This window comes from Eschrichtius robustus, chromosome 12, assembly GCF_028021215.1.
Source record: "Eschrichtius robustus isolate mEscRob2 chromosome 12, mEscRob2.pri, whole genome shotgun sequence".
Lineage (NCBI taxonomy): Eukaryota > Metazoa > Chordata > Mammalia > Artiodactyla > Eschrichtiidae > Eschrichtius > Eschrichtius robustus.
The window spans coordinates 103,010,612-103,024,590 of NC_090835.1; the positions used below are offsets into that span (position 1 = coordinate 103,010,612).

Here is a 13,979-nt window from a genome sequence, read left to right on the forward strand (position 1 = left end):
CTTCTGTCCCTCCTGAGTGAGAGATGTCATTAGTTAACATGAAGCCAGAGTCCACGTGAACCTTAAGACTTGATGTCTCACGTGGAAAGTTCCACAAGGCTTGTCCCGACTATTCTGTTAACTCCTAGGAAGATTCTGGTTGGCTTGGCCACCTGGGGCAGGAGGACTAGATGAGCTTTCCCAGGTCTGGGTAGCCCTGCAGCCCCACGATGGAGCCCTAACCGGAAGCAGCTTCAGACTCGGCAGTCCTTTTAGAGGCCGTGTCCTGTACTTCGTCTGCCTTCGAGGAGGTCAGTCTTCTACTGTACGAAGAGTGGGATTAACTTGACCTCAAGGTCCAAGAAGGAGGGAGGCAGGGCCGAAGTAGGCCACATCACCGGCGTCCTCATAACAACTCACGCCGTCCTGGTTAATAAGAAGCATGTTTACCCTCCTCACCCTTGGGAAGCAGCAGCTGTAGGACTAGGCTGCCTTAAGGTATGTACCTGGAGGTTCTTTGCCATCAGTTGCTCCTTGACCCCACCGCCCATGCTCAGGAGATGTGGCCACTCGGCACAAAGTGCCTGGTGGTTAAGGACCTTAGAAACAAGACCCCCGTCCGCTGTCCACGGCAGACAACAACAGCAGGATCCCGGCCAGCCTCTGCCTTAAAGGAAATCTTTATTAATCATGTATGGTCCACAGATGTTCTTTAAAAAAAAACTCCCAACTTTCTAGAGAAGCACAATCCTCATGAGTGGATTCATCTTTGCATCATGCGTCTTGTTTTAAAAGAAAATCAAAGTGGTACAATTTGTTTACACTATGATACTTTCTAAATAAACTCTTTTTAAAAGAAAGAAGTCTGGTCTTTCCTTAAATGTTACAGCAAAACAGATATAAAATAGACAATAAATTATAGTTTATATTTACAAAAAAGCTGTAGGTAAGTGCAGTTATAGATCATAAATGTATTATTTAATCAGTTTAGTATGAAATTGGTTTCCTAGTACATGATCGTGAAAAAGACATTTAAAAAATATTCTCAGATTTAATCTGAGTCTTAACTTTCTACAGGAGAAAACCGTGATTTCGGTTCCTAAACCGCATACCCATCCTAATCTCTTCCTAAGGCTGGGTGCCCTTCCTCAGCTCACCGCCTTTGCTGGTCTAACCCCGAGATGCGGGACGCTGTCCAGTAAGAGGCAAGGAACCGTTTTACCGACACAGATGAGGGCTGACATTCCTGACGTAAACGTGCTTTTTCAAAGAGCCGTCCCTCAAGGGAAGAGGTGCGGGCGTGTAGCTCGGTTAAAATGATGGCTTTAAAAAGACTTCTCGTCCCCGGAGCCTCGCCTCAAAGTGGGAGCACTCTAGTCTCTGTTTTTGGTCCTAGCAAAGAAAACAGCAAATGCTGGTGGTGGTGGTGGTGGTGGTGGGGCGGGGGTGGGGGGGGAGGCGGTGGAAATGATGTGGTTGAACTGAAATAAGGATATTTTCACACGGACAAAACGCCCGCACAAACATGTAACAGCACGACTGAGACAAAAGGCACTTGCGGGCCGCCCGGCTCCCTCCCGGGCTGTTGATCCCACCTGAGAAACCGACCTCCCTGGGAGGAGAGCTGAACAGAGACGTTCTTCCCCCATTCCCGTTATCTGCAAAAATCCACCTGTGAGCAACTACTGAGCCCGCTGATATCTGAGCCAAGAAGAATTTTACTTTAAGATTATCTTCCCTATTTACGTAATAAAACCACGAAGAGCTTGATCTAAAGCAAAATAATTTGGGTGGGTTTGGGGGGCAGAGGGGAACGTTCAAAGTTAGGTCTCTTCAGTCACCAGACTTCATACTACAGACACTCAAACTCAGCTTCCTAGAGACCGACAACTACTCACGACATTTACTACGTGAGCAGGTTACGGACGAGGTCCTTTAAGATGTCTGTTAGGGCGGCAAGGCAGCAGCCAGCACGAGATGGTGTCGGCGTCTCATCCCGCTTTCTCGGTGCTTCCGGGTGCCTTTTAAGGCAGATGTGATGCAGGAGTCCAAGGCAGTGCGCGTGTCCCCAGCAGCTCGTCCTCAGTCAGTGGCACCCACAAGCTCTGACGACCATGTTCCTGTATTTTTTCAGGATGACGTTGGAGTTGTCATCAAAGTAAAGCACTGAGATGGCATTCAGTTTCGTTGGCGCACAGCACGGTTTGGGGACGTACTCGGGATTCATAAGGTGGACCTGTTCCAAACACAGAAGGAGGGGAGGCGTCGTTAGGAACAATACCTGGTCCGGGCCTACTCCCCAGTCACGCGGAGATGCCGGCGCTCACCAGGGTCTGCACGATGGCATGGTTGGTGGCGTTCATGTGCGCGTTGAGAGGGAAGGAGCACTCTCCGTCACAGTAGTTGGCAGCGTAACCCTTGGGTGCAATGATCCAGTCCTTCATTCGAAGCAAAAGGAAGCAACAGAGAGAGTGATGTAGACACACGCCTCGCATCGCCTGTGCCCTCAGGAACCCTGCGAGGAGCTATCACTCACACGGGGCGGCTAAGGAGACAGACACAGCAGGTCGAGGTCACACTCAAGGGGCAAAGCGAGGCTGCGAACCCGGTCAGTCCCACTCTGGAGCCCTCGCTCCTTCCACAGGCCCACAAGGCCCTGACCTGCTCCTGGCCCGCCCAGGCCTGGAGGCCTGCAGGTGGCCGGCTCCATGAACTTGGACCAAAGGAGCCTCTCCAGGAGCCCGGGTACTCCCTGTCACCGCAATGCCACCTGCACATGGGAACGATCTTCCATCACTGGACACCTAGAATTTGCGTCTTCTCCTATTAACTAGCAGTGGCCCTCAGGAGGGAGGCAAAACATTGGTGCGCTTCTAGTCTGGGTGAGCCGGTATATGGCCCTTGCAGAAGTTAACTATTAGATGCTCTTCCAGCCTTTCGTCAAAGCACAATGAACACTTGTTTAAATGCCCAAAGCAGTGCAGGCCCTGTGGACCCTGAGAGAATGAGAGAAGAGCCCTGGGACATGGGCTACTGATTTGGAGGGACAGGGAGCCTGGGCACCTGAAAAGGAGCCGGGGGGCTTCATGCACGAGTGGGCGGGCCTTTTGCCCCCCCCCCCCCCCCACTCCACGACCCGGGCATCTGGAAGGGCTCCTAAGTGCCTTCACAGGAGGAACCTTCTCGGCCCTCAAGTTCAAGGTCTTCGGTGATGGCTGCTGCCTCTGAGATGAGAAGAGACTGCTGAGAAAGGGCCCTCGTCCCCCTTGCTGTCCAGAGCACTCACCTGCCACCCCAGGTCTTGGAAGCTCACGTAGAGCTCGTGCTTCCTGCAGGCTGTTTTCAGTTCGCTGCTGTTGTAATCTGTTGGAGATCAGAAGATGCCACAGTTAACTCATTCATTCTTCATTTACAAACTTACCCGGGCTGTTAACCACGGGCCAGCCGTGCACGGGGTCCCCCGCTAGACACAGCGGGGGCGCCCACAGCTCTGCAGGCTCCCAGCTGCTCGGGTGTCTGACCTACTCCGTCTCGTCCACTCTGGGGTCACTGCCGGGCACGCTGGCACACCACACGTCGTTACTGACCTGAACGGGCGCCTTTCAAGCCACAGACGTTTGTCGTGATCCCCCGTTGGACCAAGACGCCCCAGACACCCCGGGGCCCTGACTTGGAGAACATCGTATTCACAGGCAAGACACACCAGGCAGGTTCCGCGCGCTTTCTAAACAGGGACTGTCCTGAAGCTGCGCAGGGGCTGGGAGGACGGCTGCTGGGCCAGGAGAGCCTCCCGAAGGGGGCGCCCTGGAGCCAGGCCTGCCGGGGAGGCCGGGAGTGGGGACGGGGCGGGAGCGCCACGTCTGCTGAAGTGCACGCACCTGCTCTGTGTGTCAGGACCTGCTAGCCTGGCTTCATTAACCGACCGCTGGCAGGAGGACAAGGAGCGCCCTGACTCATCTAGGCCAGACGGGGCGGCTTCTGCGTGACATGCCCTCTGCGAGGTGCCACGGGAAACACGAGGATTCGTCAGGCAAGGCTTCCGGCCTCCAGCGACTCAGGGAGTGGACGGGGTGCCACGAGACGTGCAGGGCTCACGCCAGTACAAAACCGAATCTGAACGCCGTGCGCAGGGGCCGGAGAGAAACCCCACCGGGAGTTCAGACAAGGGACAGTTAAAGAGGGAGAGAGAGAGGAAGAGAGAGCAGTTCTGGTGGAATGAAGTTAAGGACATGTGAAGAGCTACCCAAACCATGGAATTTCCTGTGTGATAATCCAGCTCCTAGTGGGTCCCCGGAGAGCTCAGGATGGGGCTGCTCCCCAGAAGGACCACCACGTGATCAGAGGCGGGAACGCGGGCCAGCCTGACCTCCAGGGAAGGGAGGAGGACTGGAGACGGAGTTCAAGTCGTGAGCCCCACGTGACAGCTCTGGACACGGGGCTCGGGGGAGCCTGGGGGTGGGTGAGCGCGACCGTGCGCGGGCAGAGCGACCCGCCGGATCCCCGGGGGGGAGGGCTGTTCCTCCTCTGCGTCCTTTCTATCCACCTGGAGTCATAACTGGAGCACTTTCCTGAGTCCTCTGAGTTGCTCCAGTGACTCATCAGACCCGGGAGGGGGCGTTGCGGGAACCCCTGAATCTCACCGAGTGGGACAGAACCGCAGGTGGCATCCGCAGGGGGCCGAGCCCTTGACCTGCTGGCATCTGTGCTCCCCCCAGGCCGTGAGGGTCAGGACGGAACTGGACTGTAGGATCCCCCGTTGGCGTCGGGACGCAGGCAGGGACAGTTGCTCTTTCTGCCAGATGGAACCGAGAGGGCGTGGGGAAGGGCCGCGGCCAACAGCGCGCTCTGGCCAACCCCCCGCGGTCTCCGCAGTCTGGCCCTTGCTTCCCTTGGGCAGGAGAGATTCTCAGGAGAGCGGGGCCGCGATGAGAAGGGCAGGGGCCCCATCACGCCGCAGGCGGGGCCGGGCAGCCACGAGGGAGGCGGCTGCACCCGAATCCCTGCGGCCCCAGCTCGGCCCAAGTCCCAGGGGTCCGGGCAGCCGGCCTGCTGTCCTTTCCAGCCCCAAGGGAGGAGGAGAGAGGAACAGAGGGGAGGCTGGAGAGGGGAAGAAGCAGGAAAGAGACAGAGTCAGGGCGGCCTAAGAAACCAGGGGGCAGGGGAGGAGCCGGAGGGCTTCTGCAGCCGCGCCGCCCGGGCCATGTGGGGCTGACCACCTCCCCTGCCCCAGGCCACACCAGCTGCAGGCCCCATGCTCGGCCAGGAAAACACGAGAACAGCAGGAGCACAGCGCATGCTGTCCGCACAGCCCGGCTTTTCTGAGCTCAGGCTGCAGAGTCTTCCCAGAGGAAGCTTGTTTTTTAGAGGGAACAATTTGCTGCTCTCATTTCCCTTCCCTCCTAGAATGACAAGGGCAAGGACAAAGAGCAGCTGTTAAAATGGCACCCCTGTCTGCACCCGTCTGGCCGCTCCCCCCAGTCTCTGGCCCGATCCGCCCAGCTTATCCCGAAGGACTCTCCGGCTCCCACGTACCCCACAGAATCAACGGGGCCTTAAGAACCTGCTGGAGGAAGCCCAGCTCCTGTGCCACTAACACTGCGGCACCCCGGGACCACACTGGGATTTTGATTTCTGGTGTCAATAATCTCGTAAAGTGTTGGGCGGGGGGCAGGACTGGGGGGGGCAGCTTGCTTTTCAGAGGCTCAATTTTGTTTACAACCAGATGGTTAGCATGAGAGGCAACAGTGAAGTCCTGTTCTTTTGTGGCTGCAGGATTTCAAGGTCTTATACAGCTCCATTTAATCGGAGCGGGGCTTTGATCTCAGCCTTGGTCTTGATTTTAAAAGAATACGGAGCTAAGTATCTTGAAAACAGACAGAGGCTTCCCCTTAAAGACTGAGCCCTGAGACTCCCTGCTTCATGCACCTCTGTCCCTTCCTAGAGGGACCCTGGCCCCCAGTGCCCTCTCGGGAGTTGGTAGTAGTTGGTGAATTATTCGGGCATCTTGCAGCGCCTGTTCACGCCTCTTTATTATTCAGCATTACCGGCCATTAGCACATTCATCAGGGGTGAACCTAGGGATGGAGTAGAAGGTCGGGTTCTAGTTGGCTTCACTCCTTGATAACTTTTATCCTATCCTAAAGGGGCGTAATGGCAGACAAGAGTCAAGTATTATAAATGTGGAATTTGGAACAATTCTAACTTTCCAATCACTCGTGCTATGCCTGTCCTCCACAGCTGTGGAGAATTAAGTTCTGGTTTCATTTAGAAAGCCCTGGACGAGCCTCTACCTCTTGACCGAGACATCTGGGAGCCAAGCTTCAGGCCCTAAAATTTGAATTTAAGATCAAAATGGCAAATTAAAATTCACAACGCCTTTGAAGAACTATAAACGGCTAAGTCACAGCCCTGACCCATGTCCATTCTTCCCAAGCATTGGGTGTCCATGGTGGATGAGCCCTCTCATCTTTGGCATGTCAACCCATGGAGGCAAGTGCCGAGCCAGAGGGGACACCTGCCAGGAACTAAAAGGCCAAGCAAACATTGCTCTGGGAGAATGAGACCCCCTAGTCTGTGCACTGAAATTCCCTGAAATCTACAGCAAAACATGTCATAGTCATAATAAAGTACCCACATCACTGCTTTGCAAGTGATGAGCTCTGGTTACCTTTCCTATGCTGGAAGCATACTGAATGGTCCCAACTGCAAAGTTCAAGGGATAGAAGATATGAACCAGCAACGAGAAGGTCAATAGTGTATTTACATGTACCAGAGCCACCTTTTCTCCCAGGACCCTTAAGGATACATGTTTGGGGACTTACCTGGTGGCACAGAGGTTAAGATGCAGGGGATATGGGTTCAGTCCCTGGTCCGGGAAGATCCCACATGCCACGGAGCAACTAAGCCCGTGCGCCACAACTACTGAGCCTGCGCTCTAGAGCCCGCAAGCCACAACTACTGAGCCAGCTCGCCTAGAGCCCGTGCCCCGCAACAAGAGAAGCCACGGCAATGAGAAGCCCGCGCGCCGCAACAAAGAGTAGCCCCTGCTCGCCGCAACTAAAGAAAGCCCATGGGCAGCAACAAAGACCCAACATAGCCAAAAATAACAAACAAACAAATAAATAAATAAATACAATTTTTAAAAAAAGGATACATGTTTGGGTGGGTTGGAAAGAGACAGAAGGAGAATTTAAGAGATGCTCACAGGTAGCATTTGAATCGATGAAGAGCTCATTCCAAAGAAGAGAGAGAGTCTTGAGAAGTTGCTGGTTCAGAGACAGTCGGCAGGGCTGAGTGACGGCAACATGAACATCAAGGATGAAGGAGGCCCAAAGGTCAGCTAATCCAATTTGACATGAATTGTTCAAAGTGGCAGAAAATGTTTCAAAACTATTCATCTGCCAAAACAAAGAGCAATTCTCAGTCACGGTGTTGGCAGCCAGCTGGTGGACATGGCAGAAAACCTCAGACTCACCAGCTGAATTGAAATCACATTCACTACCCCACACCCCAAAGATGTCTTGGAAAATGAGTTAGAACAGAATCTAGAATCACCACATGGAACCGTCCCTCAAGGCCATTTGTCACAACTCTTGTAATGGATCGGTCAGGTGGTGTCAGTCCCCCAGGAGACAAAATCATGGACGCTGAGAGAAAGATACTATGAAAGAGGGTGAATGGCAGCAGGTAGAATGAGACCACCCAGTGAGCTCGGGGAGCCGTGGATGGGGTGCCACAGGAGTAGTGGGCTGCCTGGTAGCCTGGAGGCCGAAAAGAATGGCCAGAGGCACTAGAATCCCCAGTGGGCTGCACAGCATGGCTTGGACCAGGACCAGCAAAACACGTGTCAAACGATGAACGATATGGTCCAGACAATATCCAAGCCCACTGGAGAAGTGCGACACGGCCAACATCCAACATCCACTCGGCGCAGACAGTGACAGAGAAGCCAGGGCAGGTCAAACCCATCCAGGGAGACTTCGGTCCAAACCCACTGCTTGGTGCATGTGTTTGGGAAGTCCAGCTTGAAGGCCAAGGACAGGTGTGAGAGCAGATTTTGGTGGGCAGGGGGGCAGGGGAAGAGGAGGACGGGCTCCTGGCCTTTCCCTCGTTGGGGACGGGTCCCGCCGTCTCCGGCATCGGCAGCTCAGTTCCAAAAATAGCCACATGTTTCCCTGCCATGTTTCACCCTGATGACAGGCAACTGGATGAAAGATGCTAACTTCTTTACCCAGAGGCAGGACGGTCGCTGGTGGGCTGCTGCTGGTGTTTGTTTCAGTGGAGAAGTATGAATTCCCTGGGAGCAGCACACTGTGCCAGACGGGGGGCAGCAGAGGCCAAGCCATCTCTTCCTTCAACCTCCCGGAAGATTTACAAGGGGCAAGTCCCGCCTGGAGTCACACCCGAGACCACAGCTTTTTGTCTCGTTAGCATCTACCTGGTTCACGAAGACCCAGCAACGTCTGGCCCCACCGTAGCCCAGAAAGAAAGCGCAAACCGATGGCCCATTCCCCTGGAGAGCAGGCCATCTTTCTGGAAATACCTTCTCCAACAGCAATCCCCTCTGCACCTCCATTCCCATTAATGGCAAGACTAAAGAAGGAGGAAAGGGCCAAACCGATAAAGCACTTCAGTGAGCCTAACCTGGGCCACTTCTTGGACCAGCTTGAGAGTCTTTGAAGATAGTGGGAGGGAAGGAGGACCCTCCGTAGTAATACTTTCTTGGGGGGTCTGGGCCTTTAAACAGGTGAGGCCAGGCCCATTTGTTACGAACTCTTTGCCTCAGTGCTGCTGAAAGGAACAAAGCATGTTTGAAAGTACGGGGCTGGGGGGTGGGAAGACCAAGAAAAAGCAGATATACTTGCCTCTTCTCACAAGTTAGACCACCTTACTATTCATATTTAATTTAAACTCATCAAACTGAAAACAAAATGCTGAAAGGGACTTGGAAGAGAAGAATTCAGTGATACCACGAAAACCCACATCAGAGATGACATGTTTTCTCGATTAAAAAAGAAATTTGTGTGTGTACTGGTGGGGGAGGGGATGTGGAGTAAATCAAGTGAGATTTTCATTTTAAAAAGCAATCAGCACCTCAAGAGCCGCCTTCAGGCCTGAGGTCCCAGTACCAAACTGGCCACAGTTAATGAATGGATGCCCCTGGCCGGCTGCACCGCCGGGCCCCGAGGACAGCACTGCGATGATTACTGTTCAGCAGGCTTCCCGCCAAGCGAATAAAGGCAAGCAATCATTTCTTCTTCTTCTTTAAACCCCAACCCTGACTGTTTCTAGCGGTAAACACAGGAACACCCATGCTGGGCGAAGCTTCCAAGAAACACCAGGAGGAAAAGCAGCAAAATGTCACATCACACCGGGTGGTACAAGTTCCACAGCCAGGTTACTGGTAACAGAAACCGCGGAGTCAGAGCCCAAAATGAAGACACTGCTTCCCAAAGGAAAACGGGGTGCTTTGGAAAGTTCCAAGAACTCTTGCCGGCCATGGAAGATGACAAGATGACAACAGTCACCTGGAAGAATTAATGCATCTTCCAGAAGTATTTCACAGCCCTTCAGAGAAGCCTAACATGCACCCTGAGACCTTCCCATGCTTGGAGGCGCCTCTGAGCCAGAGCAATGCTTCTCATTTAATTCCAGCAAAGCCACCGAGGATCAATCATCCCCACTTAACAGCTGGGTAAACTGACGCTGAAGTGGATTAGGTTTGTCCAAAGTCACAGAGTAGTAATGAGGGAAGCAAGGTCTCCAATTGCAAATCCTACAGCAAATCTTCAACTTCGTGCTTGACTTCTGGGCTATTTAAAGGGAAAGGAAACCCAGAACTTGAAAGCACCAACTTTAGAGTAAGATGCACCTTGGTTTGAATTCAATACTGACTAGCTCTGTGAGCTGGGTGTCAGGAGGGACCGCCTGCTACCCGCCCCCCACCCCGCGTTCTGACGAGCGGACTTCCGTGTCTCTTCCCCAGAAGGCACGGCGTGGGAGGGAGCATTTCGGAAAGACCTCTGACTTGACACTCGGGCAGTGGGAGCTGTTTCCTCTCTCCTGCCCTTTGACCCTGCCTGTTCCGGGCAGGAGGGGGCTGACTCCATCCCCTACCTCCAGGGGGTGAGCACCTGGGCCCAGCCTGGCTGTCTGAAGCTACCACGAGAGAGATGCTCTCTTTCTGAAGCTGAGGTTGCCTTCCTGACCACCAACCACATCAAGACAGGCTTTCTGAGGATGCCACCAACAGACGAAGCTAGAAAAAGAGAGATTCCTAATATCATCTGAGCCCATGGATCTAACCACGTCTAAAGGTAGAACCCTGAACTTGCCAGTCAAATGCACCAGTGAAATCCACCAGAGAGGGCTGTTCGAGCTGACTGGCCATATCACTTCCAGCCGAGGGCACCGACAAACGCCAGCCCGCCTTGCACGAATGTACCAAGTTTGTACATCACCGTTTCCCCGGCGTAACGCAACTAGGAGAAAAGCTAGGCGCTCTAAGGGTCGTCACGGGCGTGGAAAGAGGTGGAGAGACCTGACCAAACAAAAGGACGCTTTTCTGGAAAAACAGACTCTGAGGCTGTCTGCAGCCTGAGACAACCTCGGGGTAACGAGCGCGCCCCTCTGACGGCCTAGGGACCCGTCTAGGTCATCAGGGGCTGACCAGGACCTGCGGCCTCCGCGCGGGTCCGCAGAAGCCGCGCGGCATCTGAAACCGCTGGCGGGTCCTGTGTCCTCACGGACGCCCCAGAGCCCACAGGGGCCCGCAAAGACAGGGTCGCCCAACCCACCTGAGGCGCTGGAGGCCCGCGACACGTCCTGGGCCGGGGCGGAGCGGCTGCGGCCCTGCTGTCGCCGGCGGCCGGCGGCCGAGCGGGCGCTGCGCACGCGGACCTCGCTGGCCTTGAAGAAGGCCACCATGAAGGGCTGCTTGTCGTAGGGGCCGTCCCTGCCCACCAGGCCGGCGGCTCGGGGGTTGATGTCGAGCCCTGGAAGGCAAACCAAAGCAGGAGGGTGGCGGGACCCCCAGCTCCCCCCGTGCCGCTGCTCTCGTCCCTGCCTCCCGTTCATCCTGCCTCGTGATCACGTGCCTCCGCCCGGCGAGGCAGCGTCACAGGCAGCCGGTGCCTGGTGCGGGGACCCGGAGGCGCGGGGACCCGGAGGCGCGGGAGGGGCGCCCACTGACCCACTCAGTGTCGGCACTCGGACCCGCTCCCGCCTTCCTCTCCCTCTCAGCGCGCCCCAGCCTCTGCCTGGGCGCTGCCCTCCGGGGGCACTCTCGGACCCCGGACCATCTCACCGTCTCCAGGTCCCTGCCAGGGGGCTTGGGGGGAAGGCCTTGCTCGTCCACAGTGGCTCTGAGGGGCAGGAAGCCAAGCCATCCTGGAGCACGGGCGCCCCCCCCCCCCCCGGAAACCACGGCTCTGCCACGCCTGCCACGAAGGAAGCGAAGGCCGACGACCCTCGGCCCGAGCTCGGCCAACTCACCGTCCCGCGTGACCACACTCAGCTGCAGCCCCATGTTGTGCTGCGGGGTCAGGACCCACAGGTTGCTGGTGGCTGTGATGTCAAATTCCAGCCAGCCTTCTTCCGAGGCCCACACGGCGCGGGTGTCCAACAGAAACAGGTCAGAGTCTCTGAAAGAGGGAAAAGGTGGCAGGATGAAGGGCGCAGGGCCCCCAGCTCATCCCCACTCCGTCCTGCCCGGTGTCAGGCGACAGGACACACCCGCGACACAGTCTGCTGGGGTGCCACACGGACAGCAGCTGCCTGCTGACATGGGGGGCCCCTCGGTGTCACCAAAAGCCTCACTACAGCTGCTCAGGCCACATCTTTTTTAGAATTAAGGTAAATTCAAAATAAATAAACAGTCCTATTGTTGCATGCTTTGCAGCTAATGAACTCTAAAAAGAGAGGCAGGGGACGGGGCAGTGAAGAAAAGGGTTAAGAAAATATTAAAATCAGCATTTACTAAGTTGTACTTTGTTCATTTTTTTAAAAGCTCAGAACCCGACAATCCTCACATGTTAGTTCCTGTGAAAGGAGAAGCCAGGATTCACATCCTATTTCTAAGTAATCATCAGTTCTTTTCTTTTAATTAAGGCCTCCACATGGCCTACGGTGAGAGCCGCGTCGTTCCCCATGTGGACGGTGAGTTTTAAGTCTGTCCCGGCCCCGCTGTGAGCCACGCTGGGGCCCTTTGAGGCAAACTCACCGAGCCCGTTCCTTCCACTGGGCTCCACAGGGACTACTTTTACTTTTTTTTTTTTTTAACAGTTTCCAACTGATATAACTCTAGTGTGGGAAGATGGGGTGAGGGACCCACATGCCATGACAAGGCAGCGTGAAGGATGCTTGGTGAAGGTCACCGTGGTGTGTCACAAGGACACAGTATGAGCTGACGTCCCAGGGACACTGGCACGAAATGGCCTGGAATTCCCATGACAGGGAAGGGAGAGGTTTTAGCCATGGAAAGAGTCAAATCCCCTGGTGCTGGAAATATTTTGCTGCAAGAGCTTACAGGACAGAAAAATTACTAGAATTCAATACTAAATTTAAGATGACCATCACAATACTAACAGCGTACATTTATTTATTTATTTTATAAATTTATTTATTTATGTATTTATTTTTGGCTGCATTGGATCTTCGTTGCTACGTGTGGGCTTTCTCTAGTTGGCGGCGAGCAGGGACTACTCTTCGCTGTGGAGTGCAGCCTTCTCATTGCGGTGGCTTCTCTTGTTGCTGAACACGGGCTCTAGGCGTGCGGACTTCAGTAGTTGTGGCTCACGGGCTCAGTAGTTGTGGCACGTGGGCTCTAGAGCACAAGCTCAGTAGTTGTGGTGCACGTGCTTAGTTGCTCTGCGGCATGTGGGATCTTCCAGGACCAGGGCTCGAACCTGTGTCCCCTGCATTGGCAGGCGGAGTCTTAACCACTGCGCCACCAGGGAAGTCCTAACAGTATACATTTAAATCGATCATAAAGCGCTTGCATCTACTTTGCTTCAACCATCCTGAAAACTAGGTAGAATATCATTATCCCCATTTTACAGCTGGGGAAACTGAGACTCAGGTGTGAGTTTATGGACACATGACCAGTAAGTGCAAGAACAATCTGGTGAAAAGAAAGTAAGTGGATTCAGAGTTTTCCACAATGACTTTCTGCCTTTTGAGATTATTATGAAAGACAACCTGTGACAAATGAATACAATGTATCTCTAGCCCATCAAATGTTTGGGAGGCCAGTGAAACATCTGAGTTAAAAATGTTAGACTTCTCAGAGGGGAAACAATTTTTCCTGTTTACATGGCTCAGAGTTAGAAGGCAATGCTATTGTCATCTTTTCCAAGTTCCAAGCAGTACGTGTGGCTACACGTCGTTTACTCAGCTGCTGGACAGAGTCTGCAGGGGGCACATCCCCGCCTGCCATCTATAAAGCGCCCCCCCTCCCCACGTGTCACACCCCCTGCTGAGAAATTAGCCCCCCCCCCATCACTGAGGTGACTGTGGGCAGGCAGACAGGGGGTGTTCGTGGAAAACAGCAAGAGGGGATGGCAAGTCCAAAGCTTTGAAGTGAAGATGTAAAAAGACATCAATGCTGTTCTGGAAGGCTGGAGAAGACCTTCATCCAGAAATAACACAGACACCATGAACGGCAATGTGGGAAAAGTCACCCTGGTCCCAAAGGATGCACAAGACATGTTCTTGTCAGAGGGGCGGCTTCTAGAATGAAGACGCGGTGAGAATGTCAGGGCGTGAGGCTGCCCCTGAGGTGAAGGGGGTCCGTGTGGGGTTAGAGCCGAGGGCCACTGGTCACTAAGAGCTTCGATGGGGCAACCGGCACATGTTTTCAGGACTTGTAACAAGGATGCAGAGAAATACAGCCCAAGATAGGAGCGTGGCATAGCTGGTAGAAAGAGCTAGAATGAGCTTTTGTATTTAAAAAGAATTTATGATGAAGGAGTCCGTTAGCAGAGAAAGTGGGGGGTGGGACA

At 54.1% G+C, this 13,979-nt stretch overlaps 1 protein-coding gene across 1 annotated transcript in view; it reads right to left on the reverse strand.

Moving 5' to 3' along the window:
* Positions 1–690: 690 nt before the first annotated feature.
* BMP6 (bone morphogenetic protein 6) overlaps positions 691–13,979 on the reverse strand; it is a 146,007-nt gene continuing 132,718 nt past the window's right edge. Inside the window, exons 3-7 of the mRNA XM_068558386.1 lie at positions 11,473–11,621; positions 10,776–10,973; positions 3,266–3,342; positions 2,307–2,417; positions 691–2,215 (exon numbers count right to left, since the gene is read on the reverse strand). Of these exons, the coding sequence (XP_068414487.1) occupies positions 2,066–2,215; positions 2,307–2,417; positions 3,266–3,342; positions 10,776–10,973; positions 11,473–11,621 (685 nt within the window). The 3' untranslated portion in view covers positions 691–2,065. The remainder of the gene's footprint in view (positions 2,216–2,306; positions 2,418–3,265; positions 3,343–10,775; positions 10,974–11,472; positions 11,622–13,979) is intronic.